General features: G+C 41.6%; 3 protein-coding genes across 3 annotated transcripts in view; 2 read left to right on the top strand and 1 right to left on the bottom strand.

Moving 5' to 3' along the window:
* The first annotated feature begins 141 nt into the window (after positions 1-141).
* On the top strand, positions 142-5,458 carry cir1 (corepressor interacting with RBPJ, CIR1). Its single transcript, XM_062402855.1, has 10 exons — positions 142-337; positions 898-992; positions 1,269-1,342; positions 1,470-1,483; positions 1,573-1,625; positions 1,724-1,772; positions 2,255-2,375; positions 3,174-3,280; positions 3,548-3,633; positions 4,020-5,458. Exons 1-10 carry the CDS (start codon positions 266-268, stop codon positions 4,951-4,953), a joined length of 1,605 nt encoding a protein of 534 aa, XP_062258839.1. The 5' UTR covers positions 142-265; the 3' UTR covers positions 4,954-5,458.
* Positions 5,459-7,058: 1,600 nt separating this feature from the next.
* Positions 7,059-9,397, bottom strand: sp9 (sp9 transcription factor). The gene is made up of 2 exons (XM_062402825.1): positions 9,279-9,397; positions 7,059-8,866 (listed from the first exon to the last, which is right to left on the bottom strand). Exons 1-2 carry the CDS (start codon positions 9,297-9,299, stop codon positions 7,571-7,573), a joined length of 1,317 nt encoding a protein of 438 aa, XP_062258809.1. The 5' UTR covers positions 9,300-9,397; the 3' UTR covers positions 7,059-7,570.
* A 3,278-nt stretch (positions 9,398-12,675) lies between these two features.
* The window catches only part of LOC133967094 (obg-like ATPase 1), a 40,094-nt gene continuing 39,022 nt past the window's right edge, over positions 12,676-13,747 (top strand). The window contains exons 1-2 of the mRNA XM_062402323.1: positions 12,676-12,690; positions 12,804-12,895. Of these exons, the coding sequence (XP_062258307.1) occupies positions 12,676-12,690; positions 12,804-12,895 (107 nt within the window). The remainder of the gene's footprint in view (positions 12,691-12,803; positions 12,896-13,747) is intronic.

Raw genomic sequence — 13,747 nt, 5'->3', positions numbered from 1 at the left:
ACATGTGTATATCTGTGATTACTGCGACATACTGCTTTTTGTATTCGTGCATATTAAATTAAATTATATAATAAATGCAGTGAACATTTGAATTGGCTCTTCCTGTCTTTAATAACCAACGTAGAACTGACTTCACACGGACATGTTTGTTTACAAGCGGTTGAAGCTGCGCTAGCGTCTCTGTTAGCTCAAGTTAACTCCACGTTCTTTCTTCAGAAAACGTTACAGGCTTTGATTCACTGTCTGCGACCATAACCGTTCCATCATGGGGAAGTCGTTTGCCAATTTCATGTGCAAGAAGGATTTCCACCCTGCATCGAAGTCAAATATCAAGAAGGTGAGCGCTAGCTACTATTAGCTACAGTTAGCTGCTGTTACCTACAGATCGTAGTTCCAAAACAGCAGGTTAGCCGACGAGCTAACACGCTTTGGCTACTTCTGCTGGCCCAGGTTTCGAGCTACGAATACACAGTTACTTGATAGAAATTGTAGATCTCCGTCTTGAGGCATCATGTTCTGTATGAATACCCAGTGAAGACAAACCATTTCAGGGATTTATGTGGCAACGTAATGGAAGGGAGCTAATGTTACTGTTACTGTTAGCTAAGTTTTGCTTCCCCACTCATAACAAAGGCTAACCACTCCTGTCCCTATTAAATAAACTGTGATTATTATTAAATAAGAAAAAACATATCCTATGATAGGAGGGAATAAATCAATATACTTATGATAAAATTATTTATTGACATTATATTGTTCTGCTGGACAACCTGCTTCCCAAGTCCTACTGTGATTTAATGTGCAATTCTTTATTTGTGTATCAAGTAAGTAAGCTCAACCAAATGTTTGAAACCCATGCATAACATGTGAATCCCCCTCTTCATTTTTATCTCACAGGTATGGATAGCAGAGCAGAAAATAACTTTCGACCAGAAAAAGCAAGAAGATCTTATGCAGGCGTACCTGAAAGAGCAGGACGTGTACGACAACAGGTAAGAGCAGAAAACAACATGATAACTCGTACCTTCTAATAATGAGCTCTCTTAACGTCGCGTTTAGTTTAAATAAAATGGTTTTAGTTCATTGATCGTTGCATAATTAATGTTTTATTCAATAAACAGAAATGATTTATTAAATTTATCTTACTTATTTGGCTAAACTGCTTAGGAGAAATCCTGTTGACTTTTACCGGAGACTCCTCCAAAATTCACGTGTTGAAAATGCCATTGTGTTTGTTATTGTTTTTAATGTTATTGTCTAACCCGTAGGGTGTTGATGGGTGATGATCGTGTTAAAAATGGCCTAAATTTCATGTATGAAGCTCCACCTGGAGCATCCAAAGGTAAACACACACTTGAGCTGAGCATCTGCGATCCCGTCTAAATATTATATTCTGTCCTATACATTTGATTTTGATATTAACAGTCTAATGTGTGCTCTTTTTTTCATATCCATCTTCTGTCCTCAAGAGGAAACAAAAGAGGTAAAGAAGAGAAATATTAAACCCACTCAGTTTCACAAACATCTATACAATATATTAATAGTTTATCATGTAATGTGTTTATTTGTCAGGACGGAGAACAGGAGTATAAATTTGAGTGGCAGAAGGGTGCTCCTCGAGAGAAGTGAGTGGTTGACTTTATACACGCAGACATTTTCTGGGCATGATGTCCAGTGCTCTGGCAGAATTTGCCTTATATTCATCTTTATTTTTTTTTCATAGATATGCAAAGGATGACATGACTATTAGAGATCAGCCGTTTGGAATCCAGGTGCGTGGTGATTTGTATTTACTTCAAGAAAATCTACATCAGTGAATTACAACATGTGGGTAAATTGAAGGAGGTTGCAGTTAATGGAATAAGAAAATGAATGAAAAATAATATGTTTCCAACAAGATTATTTTATTTTCCTTCCTCCTTTTTGCCCTCTTAACAAATCAGTAAATCTTCTTCTCACACAGGCATAACCTGTGCATATCTATAAATTGATTTGTATCACTAAGGGATCAGAACATTTAAATTGTCATTATCCACTGTTTTACAACATACATTGTATTTGAATGATTACACACTGCACATTTTCCAAAGTAAAACTACAGCTTCTCATGAGTTTAAAGTCTAGAGTATTTTCTTTTTTCAATTTGGTGCTCCTATCAAAATGTTTAGCATATAATTTGTCTTTATTTCTTGCAGGCATGCATCTCAGCTATTGAGACGACTGCATGTAATGTCTGTTGTTGTTGACTTCACAGGTGCGCAATGTGAGATGCATCAAATGTCACAAATGGGGCCACGTGAACACAGACAGAGAGTGTCCTCTGTATGGACTGTCTGGTATCAGCGCCACTTCTGTGGCCACAGAGGAGGTAGCAGGTAGAGTACACATAATAATTGAGTGAAGGGTCATTTTAAACATGTTGCCCTGCTGCTCCCTTGTTTAAAGTGTGATCATTTAATGATGACATCAACAATTTATAGCACTTAACTAGAAACAGGTAATAAACCAGAATAAACATCAACAGAGAAGCACATGCAAATATTAACGCATAAATATTTGATGAATATACAATCATTCAGTGTGTGTGGAGCTGATGTGTACATTTTACCTCCTGAAATTGGGTTTACAATATGTATTTATACCTTTTTTGGATATGTATAAACTATTATTGTTGTTATTTATGCAATTTAACAACGGTAGAATAATTGTAACGTGTGTAGAAAAGAGCAGAGATCCAGAAAATCTGTGCGGCTGGATATTTGTGGCTTTTGTGCGTCACTAGACGTAACTTGTGCACCACCTGTACGTTCTCCTCCCAGGTCTCAGCTCCATTCTACAGCTCATTCCGACTTCCGCAATCAGCTAGGGGAGTAGTAAAGTAATAACGTTTCCCGAGGGAGAGTCCAGTCAGTGCACGGTTTTGATGGTGTAGTACTGTAATGGTCCCCCTCCTGTGCAGTGAGAAAAAGTGTAATTATTGTGTATTCTGATTCCCCCTAACTGCTGCTTTGGCAGGGAATGATATTGTATGATTTGCTCAGCCGGAAGTGCAGTGAGTTGATTTGATGTCCCATTCTGTTAACAAAGCCGCCCCTGAAATTCCCACTGTGGAGATAGTGGTTGGTGTGGGTTTGACATCAATGGGACTCTGAGGCTGTGATTTGTGCTAACAGGTCCGTCGATGCACCCCTCAGAGTTAATGGCGGAGATGCGAAACAGTGGGTTTGCCCTGAAGAAATGTGTCCTTGATAGGAATTCTACGTTTTGTGATCCATCACAGGTAATTGTCTGTCTCACGCTCTCGTCTTTGCACACATAGGAGAATATAGGAAAACACACATTCTCTACCCTTCAGACAGAAAAGACTAAGCATATTTATAGCTCTATATAAAGATGTATGGATTCCGCTAAGAACAACAATAATGACTTGATGACAGAATACAGATGAGATCATTCAAATTGTATCATTTTTTTGTTGCTCAGATCTGCCTTTTGTGAGCAGTATTTAGAAATTTCAGTATACATTTCAATGTGCTTTATTTGATAGGATTATGTTGCCAGTGATGAAGAGGATGATCCTGAGGTGGAATTTCTGAAGTCATTATCGTCCAAGGAAAAACAGAAGCTCCTCAGGTAAAATTATAGCACAGTTTACTTGTATTCAAATATGAATGCTTAAATTAATTAAACTGCATGATAATTAAACCAAATTTATACTGCATTTTAAGACAGTTTGAGCAAATTGTTTGGCTTGATGTTTATAATGTAACCTGAAAAGAATTCTCTTAAATGATCTGATAAATTATCACGATATTGTCCTTCATAGAAATAAACATATGTGTTTTACTGTGTACAAAGTAAATATCAGGTGATTTAAGTAGTTATATGAACGTGGTATCAAAAATTCCATTTGGGTTCTTTTTTTTTAAGCTTGCATGTCCTTGATTCATCAAATTTATTTGACATCTGTCAGCTGCCTTATTGGGAAATTAAGATTTTTTTGTTTTGTTATTTTATAGAAAACTTGATCGTCTGGATGAGAAGAAAAAGAAAAAGAAGAGCAAAAAGCAGAAGAAGAAAAGCAAAAGAAAGCAAAAGAAAAAGCATGAAAGTAGCAGTGACTCCTCCAGCAGCAGTGATAGTGACTCAGATTCAGACGACCACGGCAAGCTCAAGAGCAAAAAGCAGAAGAAGAAAAGCAAAAGAAAGCAAAAGAAGAAGCAGGAAAGTAGCAGTGACTCCTCCAGCAGCAGTGATAGTGACTCAGATTCAGACAGCCACGGCAAGCTCAAGAGCAAAAAGCAGAAGAAGAAAAGCAAAAGAAAGCAAAAGAAGAAGCAGGAAAGTAGCAGTGACTCCTCCAGCAGCAGCAGCAGTGATAGTGACTCAGATTCAGACGACCACGGCAAGCTCAAGAGCCAAAAGCGAAAGGAGAACAAGAAAAAGGATTCCTGTCGGGAGAAGAGCTCCAAGAGTGAGCAACAAGTCAAGAGTGAGAGAAAGGCCTCCTCCTCTCACAGGAGCAGGTCACAGAGCCCTCACGCCGGACAGCCGAGGCCTGAAGAGGAGCCGCAAAATTACAGACAAACGCGAACAGAGAGGGGAAGGAGTAGGAGTCGAGATCGCAGCCCGGAGAACAAGATCAAGTCGGAGGGAGGTCAAGAGAGACAGAGGCGCACCAGCGGGGACAGGCAGACGCCCGGCAACTCCAAGTCTGGTTTGGAGGAAAGTCTGAGCCGCGACAGAGGCAGGGAGGAGAGAGGTACAGACAGGCGTCGCAGCGGAGATGGAGAGAGGAACAGAAGTGGCACAGATGGAAGGAGAGGCAGAACAGCAGATGGGAGGAGCAGGAGCAGGGAAGGAGGTAGAGGAAGGGGCGGCAGGGGAAGGAGTAGAAGTAGGAGCAGGGAGAGAAAAGAGAGGAGCCAAGACCGAGATAAAAGAAAGCGCTGACTGTTGTTTTTAAATGACTTTTCTTTTCCCCAAAACAATTACAATGAACATGTAATGTGAAAGAATTTAGTTTTTTGTTTTTTTTTATCACTTTAGTAGTATTGAGATGTAAGTAAAAGTAAATCTTCAGGTTTTCAAACAGACTCACTCTATTGAAATTCGAATTGCAGCTATTGTGAACGAGTCTCGTTTTCCTCCAGTAGAGGGAAGCAGTTGACAGTAAATATGTGGATGCAGCTCATTGCGCTCTGTGTTGTCTCGCGCCATATGAAAGGGTCTAAATTAACTGATAACCATTGGAAGCAATTTGCAGCCGTGATCTGTTGATGGGAACACGTTGGACTCGTTTTCATGGTCAGTTGGCCACGAGACGGACTATTTCTGTTGCTGCAGTTTTTAGTCCTCACTTCATTGTGTCTTTTTTGGGAGGGAATTATCGCCACTGTAAAAACGCCTGAAAACCTTTTTTATTTTTTATTTTGTGATTAAATGTGTAATCCTCTCATTTTAATGGGTGTTTTTGTCTCGAGTGAAGCGACTGTCTGCGTCACAGATTTGACGGAAGAGGGACGATTGAGGATTAATCTGTTGATTGGTTAAGTTTTAAATGCTATGGATGCCTGATAGTAAATTATACAATTTTTCGCATGATAAATATATGTTTTTTAAATATATAAAAAAAATCAGACCGTGTCACAGAATGACACAAAATCAGGAGTTGTTTTTTTTTAAGTTGTGCAATGTGTCTGAGGTTTTTCGGGGGGTTAAACAAAACTAATATAACTTCAGTCCAGCGCCTTAATACAGAATATACGGAGCTAAATTATTATTAATGCACACAAATGTTTTATATTTTTTTGGGACAATTTATTATTTTAAATCTAAGAATTTATATATTTGCAATTCACATTTCAGCATAAATTCCTAAATGTATTTGACATGTTCAGTCTCCACTCTGGATTTTTTTCAGACAGATAAAATAAAAAAAAGTCAACAATTAGTTTATACTTTGTCTAAAAAAATATTTTAACAAAAATGTCTATAAATTGTTAAAAGCCTTATTATAACCTGTAAATTGCACATGAGTGCTGGTGACTTGTTGTATTTGGATGAAAGTCAAATCGTCAGTCTAATTTGTTAGTTTTCACTATCTGGCCGTTTCCTAGAAGCTGCTGTTGCACAAAAGGAAATGGAAATAATTTCCCTCTATTGCCTTCTGGTCAATTTAACATCCTCTTAAAAAAAAAGGAAAGAAAAGGAGCGGGTGTCTGGGTGAGATGCTGCCCCCCCGACGTATATTCCAGGTCCTGGACTCAGGCTGTAATTATTCCTCGGCCCTTTTCTCCCTGACAGTCGGACGCTGCACTGGCTGAGCACAAAGAAGTCAGAGCGCATCCTTGAACCCTTTCAATGCGGGGCCACTGATATTCAAATAACACGCAGCCACCATTTGACTGCGCTGAGCAGAGACCATTTCAAATTCAACATTTGCATGTGACTCTTTGCCCCTTTCTCTTTTTTTTACCCCCTGAAGTTAAAAAAAAAACTGTTCCCATGTAACATCTTCGTGGTTTTTGGCAAAGAGGGAGAAAAAAAGACGCATCCTTATTCTCGGTCCATCGATTGGTATGCAAATGAAAGCAGTTAATTTGGACAATTAGAATAAATATTCAGGGACCTTTGTCATCAAACCCCCTCGGAAACCCCCCGATAAAGTGGAAGTGAACAAAAGATGCCTCGGAGATTAATTAGATATTTGATAAGACACGAATCCCTAATCGCAAATACAAAACACATGGGGCTGCGATGTGCTCCAAGTCATAATTAATAGCATTTAACAAGATTTTCATTTAGGCATGAAATGTCTTTTCCGGGGCATTAAACATTGATTTATTCCATAGGGGAAATAAATAGTGAAAGTCAAGGTATTATAGGCCTATGGGTGATTTTAAGAAAAAAAAGCCTTGTGAATAACATTTTAAATTATTTCCTTTTTTTCCCTCAAACAATTTAATTAAAACAAAATAAATATATAAAATCCGCATCACACAATTCCAGCCTTTTTTAAAGATGTTTTAATTACGATAAAATGAAAGCCTTATACGTGTGACTTTATACAGGTAAACATTTATATATAGATATTTTTTTAGCAAAGAAATAAAAATGGTAAACCAAAGTTGGAAAGAAAGCTGTGTACATACATATCCACAAAGTGCGTCGAAAGTAAACTCCCTGATTTCCAGGATATACCAACACGAACAAAACAATCAGAGCCAAACATTTACATGGAAAATAACACATAGTTTTAGTCGTCAATATACAAGATGTCACTCACATTGTCCAACCAAAGTTCAACAGGTTTCCGCGCACCCTCAGCAAACATCCGTTTAATTTTCAAGTTGTCCCTAAAAATGTCTCCACAGGCCCGGACAGTAAATTACGAGGATTTACTGTAATTTACTCGTTACGCCTGTTTGGAGAATATTTTTTTCTGACTGTGTAATCGCCTCTCGACACATTTTCTCCTGTATTGTCTGTCAGATAAGACCCGTGTTTCAATGCTGTGCAGATTTTGATGTGGTTTTATTTTTTAAATTTTTGGGGGGGCGCAGCCCCATCAGGGCTCGTCGTGAGGAGACGGGTCTTTGACATTGATTCTGGGATTCACACTCTCCATAATAAGTTCGGGGGACTCGGACCTCGGGGTCTCCAGGTTGCTGGTGTCGGTGTCACTGTCGCTGCCCTTTTTGCTTCCACCCGCCGTGTGCGTTTTGATGTGCTTGCTCAAATGGTCACTGCGCATGAAGCGCTTGTTGCACACCGGGCACGCGAACCGTTTCTCGCCGGTGTGGGTGCGCAGGTGTCTCTGGAGCTCATCGGACCGAGTGAACCTTTTGCCGCAGAAAAGCCAGTTGCAGACAAAAGGCCTCTCGCCGGTGTGCCACCTCAAATGCGCCTTGAGGTGAGACGTCTTTCCGTACACCTTGCCGCAGCCGGGGATGTGGCAGCTGTGGAGTCCCTTTCTGCGCAGGCTGGCCCCGGCGGGTCCCAGCCGCTCGGCCTCCTGGCAGTTCGGACAGTCGCACGTGGCTCTGCCGGAGTACCGCCTGGACGACCTGGAGGAGCTGCTTATTCCTGAGCTGCCCCCAGAGATCATGGCGTTGGCGGCAGAAGCGTCTGTGTACGTGGGGATGACTGTTTTGAAGCCGTCCTGCGTTAACAGGTGCTGGCCGGTGGACAGGAGATGAGACGCGGAGGGGCTGATTCCCGTGGAGCTGAACGCCGAGTGGGTCAGCGAGGAGAAGTCCGGGTTGTAGCCACTCAGCTGGGAGTGGATGGCCTGGGGGGTCCCGGAGTGCAGCGAGGTCTGGAGGCTGCCGGCGGGGTTTTGCACATCGAGCCAGGACCCCGGGTTAGTGTGCACATCCCACCACGACGACGCACCGTTGGCTACCTCTCCAGAGATGGTCGAGTGGAAACCGGACTTGTACCACGACTCGTACGGGTGCGCCATGCCCACCCGCGGGTACAGAGTCTCTGCTGATGTGTGGACTTTGGAGATAAACGCCGACTGTCCCGAGTCTTGCGCCGAGACGCCCGCGGCGTTGGAAAACAGACCGCTGTAGTCTGTGGAAAACGCGGATGAGGTCGGGGAGGTGGAGGCTAAGCAAAAGGCGCTGTTACCGGTGCCACTGGTCGGTGTTAGTCCTGATGACGCGCGGCTCGTTGCCACCGCAAAACCGGACAGACTGGATCCCAAGTTGCAGCTTGAGGAGGTTCTCTTCCACGGATGAAATCCACCTTTGGAGAAAGCGCTGGAGTCAGGTAGAGTTGTCAGGGGACTGGTGTTGCCGATTTTGTTGCAGGTTGCCGCCAGCATCGCTAGAGGTGTAGTTCCAAACCGTGGCTCTTCCTGGAGGAAACACAGAAAAAGTTGGAGTTAAAACAGGCAACAACATAACTGGGAGGGATTCGCAACAAAACACAGCTTCAACAACTCTATTAATACAGTTTGAATACTTAAGAGTGTAATTTAAACTGCAGTAAATGTGTTTGGATTGAGAGGAGGCGAATCAGGCCACGTTAAATGATCTGTTTTACGCTGCGTAAAACAAAACAAAACGCACTGAATACGATTAACATTTTAATAAACTCATTCAACAGCTGCGACAGAGAGATCAGGCAGTAGATTTGACTTTTAATAATAAAAAACAAACCGAAACAAGAGACGCTGCAGAAACTCTGAACTCCAAACTTTGTGGAAAACGTCGGCCACAACCACTTGACGCACAACTTTAGCGCACGGATCACAAAGTCGGACTCACCCCAAGTATAGACGTAGCCATATCCAGGGTCTGTGCCGAGGTGAGAGTGTTCGCGGTGTCTGTGCTGCAGCTGCACGGCTCCAATGTGTTTCCAGACTCACCGTGTCCGACGCGGGTCACACGGTTCCTCTCTTGGCTCGCAGCTCTCGACACTACCTAGTTGTAGAGAGCGTGTTCTTTGAAGTACAGCTGGCGAGGACGCGCAGCCAATCAGAACGCCGCATCCGTGGCCTGGGATGGAGTCAGCCAATGAGAGACTCGACCGCAGACAGAAACACCAAAAACCCCGCCGTCAATCATCTGTTGTGTGCAGCTTCTGCTCCGACTGTCATACAAGACACGATTTGGTATGTTTCTTTTTTTAATGCACACAGTTATTTTTTTTCTATGAATTCTCTCACACGAAGCTTCAATGTCTCCTTTTCATTTTGCAGAATTGAGTTCACACGCGAGTTCTCCACGAGGTAAGCGTTTCACTCATTTCACCGCGTTTGGGGGTTATGGCACAACGACACGTCTCCTCGTCCGTGCAGCTCCAGGTTTCCCTTACGATTTTTCAATATTCAGATCATGCGCAACACGTCACGGGAGAAACTGTTGCCATTTAAATTGCAGAGAATCCTGGACGATGTGAGAGACGCTGCTTGCGCTGATGACTTTCTTAGAAAATAAACGCGTCTGTAGTCAGTGCATGCTGCTGCGCGCTCTATGGCACAGTTTACGCACGGGTGTGGGGGGGAAACCATTTCTGTGATATGCTCAAGCTTAAAAATTGAAAAGTCCTTGCGCTTAAATTGAAATAAAAAAAAATGTCAGATGGAGTAGTTTATTGAAGAAGCCCAGAATCAGGCCTGAAAGCTTCTCTTGCCACGGTTATACTATTTAATCATTGTCTGAATAAAAACGATTTATAGGAGGGAAATTGACAATAGTTTACTTCCAGCCCAAATTCCTTTTGCGTCCATGCTCGTGCGTGCTCTCTCCCCCCTGCTAACTTGTTGGGGCAGTGGAGGTGAGGGGTTAATTAAAAATGACAGCTCGCTTTATCAGTGCGCACAGCAGATCTCCCCCAAAACACAAGTATTTTATAGGCGGAAAAAGTTGTAGTATCCAGGGGGCGCCCGCTGTAAGGCCGCCAGTCATCTCCGTTAAACACATTTAACAGGAGGCACGATGCCTGTTCTGTAGCTGGGAAATAAAAATGTGACATTATTACGCATTTAATTAAACAGTGGATAGTTTAGAGGGGTTCGCGTTTCACCACTTCTCACTAAAAAACTCGCCACTCTTCTCCTATATATTTTTTTGTCTTTTATTATCACCATCCTATGGGCTCAGCCAGCTTATGCCACAGCTTGTTGTAAATGCTCGGCGGGATAAATGGCATAATGTAAAATTGCCCCCTTTAAAAGTTAAAGCAATTTCCCAGAGAAAGGCTTGACCGAAAAATGCGCATTACAGTATTGAGAACGGGCAAACAATGCTCCATTATGGATTGTGAATGCTGCCAGTCAACACAGGCGCAATTTGTTCAAACACTCTTTTTTTTCTTTCCTTCTTTTGCTTTAAAACCCCATCTTTTTGCAAAGGGTGAATAAAGAATCCTTCTCATCAGACACTTAGCGCTGCCAGGAAAATGGAATCATCTTTGCAATCATGACAATTTGGCAGAGTGCTGTTAACAGTTTTAAATGTGGGCGCTGGATAAACAAAGTTGATTGTCGCTAAAGAAGTTAAATTAATTTGTGCATTAAGTGGAAATCAATGTAAAAAATAATAGTATGTTCTCTGCATTTACAAAAAAATATTTTTTGAAAAAACATATCACAGTTGAATTTATTTGAAATTAATATTTGATGTTATATATATATATATATATATATATATATAGTTTTTTCTGATGTTGATATTCTTAGGATTATTTGTATCGTCTTGCATGTTAATAATCAGCAGTTCAGCTTGGAATAATGATGCCCTTAAGTTCTAACAAAGAAAACTGTATCGGACATTTATGCAACAACTCACTATACATGTCTTTTTAAATATAAATGCCTTTCAAAGGAAATGTGTTTGTCGCGTGAACCCAGAATAATACGATAATCGAGCATTTTTTCAAATGTTTACCTGAGACAAAGGGAGGGAGAACATGATCTTGCCTTGTCATTCAAGTGAGGATTTTGAGTCGAATCTGTAGTCCTGGACTCTATTCGTGAGCCACTTCTCTGTGGCAATTAGGAGCCTATTACAAGCCATTAGATTGATCAATGTACCTTAAACAATGGGAATGATTTATATGGTCGAACAAAACGCTCTGCACCTATTGTGATGAGTCTAAGTGGGGGTGCATCCATCAACAAAAGATAAATGATTAATTCAGACCCATTCATTTGAATTCTCCCGACAAAGCAGAGCCCCACTCGCCTCAAATCCAGATTATTAGAGGCTCATTTTCTGCATGTTAAACCAGACAGGCTGCCGGATTGGGTGATGGTTTTTGGTTGTGCCCCTGTGTGTTTTAATTTGTATTTCTACTGAGGGAAGTTTATTTGAGGACATTTAACTAATTGTTGTAATTTTGTGTGCTCGTGTGGTTACACCTGTTTCTCTCAAAAGGGGGGGGAGGAAAGTGCAAGGATGTTTTACTTTATGTCTCCGGTGCTGAAGCTGCTTGTCTGAGGACTTACAGAGGATGCTTGCTGAATTTAAAAAGGGAGTGCAAGTATGAAGATTTTGTTAAGATGCTTTTGCTAATGAAATCTTAAATTTAGGTTGTGATGGTGCACTTTATTATACAAACAATGCTAAACAAGAGTATTTATATTCTGTTTGCTCCTTGTTTGCTTTAATAACAATGTCTACACTGCTGTTTCCCATGAGTCTATTACTTGTATTTGCCAGATCAAATTAATGATTAATTTCTATATAAAGTGTATAGGGGAACTGAGAAACCTACGTGGAGCTGTCAGCACACAGATCCAAGTCCTGGAGGTCTTAAGTTAAACGACTGTCAGGCATATGATTCAAATGGTAATAGAAAAGCAAGCAGCTGTTGTCAAAGCCTCTGATAAAGACAAACTCCACCTTCGAAGCCCCCACCTTTCAAGTCCTCTGCGGATTCTTGCAGCAGCTCATCAACCTGCATTGATAGTATCGACAGCTAAATTTGGTCGCACAGGTCAGCTCGCCAGCTTACAGTGTCGACTTTCATTTCCAGAGGCTGCATGTTCTATTCTGAGCTCGCTGGGGGAACCAGCCAGTTGAAGTGCAGTCGACTGGTTGCATTTAAGGACTTTGCCTAGCCCATTTTCTGCCAATGAGCGCGTGTGTGTTTTCCCCTCTGAGCTGCTGAGCTGTGGTGGAAGTCAGCAAAAAAAAAACTAAAACTCAAGTGTGAGAAATGGCTCCGAAGAAGGTGCGTTTAGTTAAGGGAGCGCTCCATTCAAAAAGAAAGGAGAATGCACTGTAGATTATGTAATGGCAAGTGTTGCTTCTGACTGCAAGACGTCTCCTCATTGTCTTTATTAGGGAAAAGGAAATGATGCAGGGACGCCTCCACCACTGATTGGAAGATTTGGCACCTCATTGAAAATAGGGATTGTTGGCCTTCCCAATGTTGGGTAAGTAAAAGCTTTTATACTTGCCCATAAATATGTAGCCTACTTGTCGAGCACTGCATGCACCAACGTGTGCTCTGTTCACTACAAGTGCCTCCTATGAAACTATGTTAGGCCGGATGCAAACTGAATAACACTGAAGTTATGAAATTAAACTTAAAGAAATTTGTCAGACTGTGTTTCACATTTTCTGACAGGAGTTGCTGCACACAATGATTTATACTGAAACAAGCAATATGTTGAAATGATAAAGCCAAATAAATCCTTCTTCATTGACGACAATCCGTGGATATTTTTTTGTCCCTGAACAACCTGAGGAGTTTTTCTTCGGCTGTTAAGCGGTTGGGACCATGTGCCCCCCTGATCGAAGGATCAAATCCCCCAAGAGCTTTTCATGCAACGTCTTCCTATGTCCTAACTATCTTTGTGTCTACATAACGGTCTGAGAGTTCTTTTATTTTTATAGCAAATTAGTGAAGGTCTGTGTGGTATGTATTCAGTGTGTCTAAATGCGGGTTACATTATTATGGCTGTGTGTTTTCAGCTGTAGTAAATTGTTTCTCTGTACCATCTTATTTGTCATATTCCATCTACATTTGAATGACAGCGAGCAACAGTGAACCCTTCTTCCTCAATCTCTGCTGCAGGTGGGACAGAAAACTTGTGTCATGATGACACTGGTGGTCATTAAGTGAACTGCACTCAGCCTCATGTTCGCAACCAGGTTAGCGAGTTCCCACTGTAGGCATGACGGAGCATCCTGGGCATCGGCCCAAACAGTGACATGACATATACGAGACTTAACGTGATTGATTGACATCATGATGACAAATGAGGTAACTAATGTTACACTGT

This window comes from Platichthys flesus, chromosome 13 (assembly GCF_949316205.1).
Source record: "Platichthys flesus chromosome 13, fPlaFle2.1, whole genome shotgun sequence".
In the NCBI taxonomy this organism is placed as follows: Eukaryota; Metazoa; Chordata; class Actinopteri; order Pleuronectiformes; family Pleuronectidae; genus Platichthys; species Platichthys flesus.
This window is presented reverse-complemented; position numbering and strand designations above follow the sequence as displayed.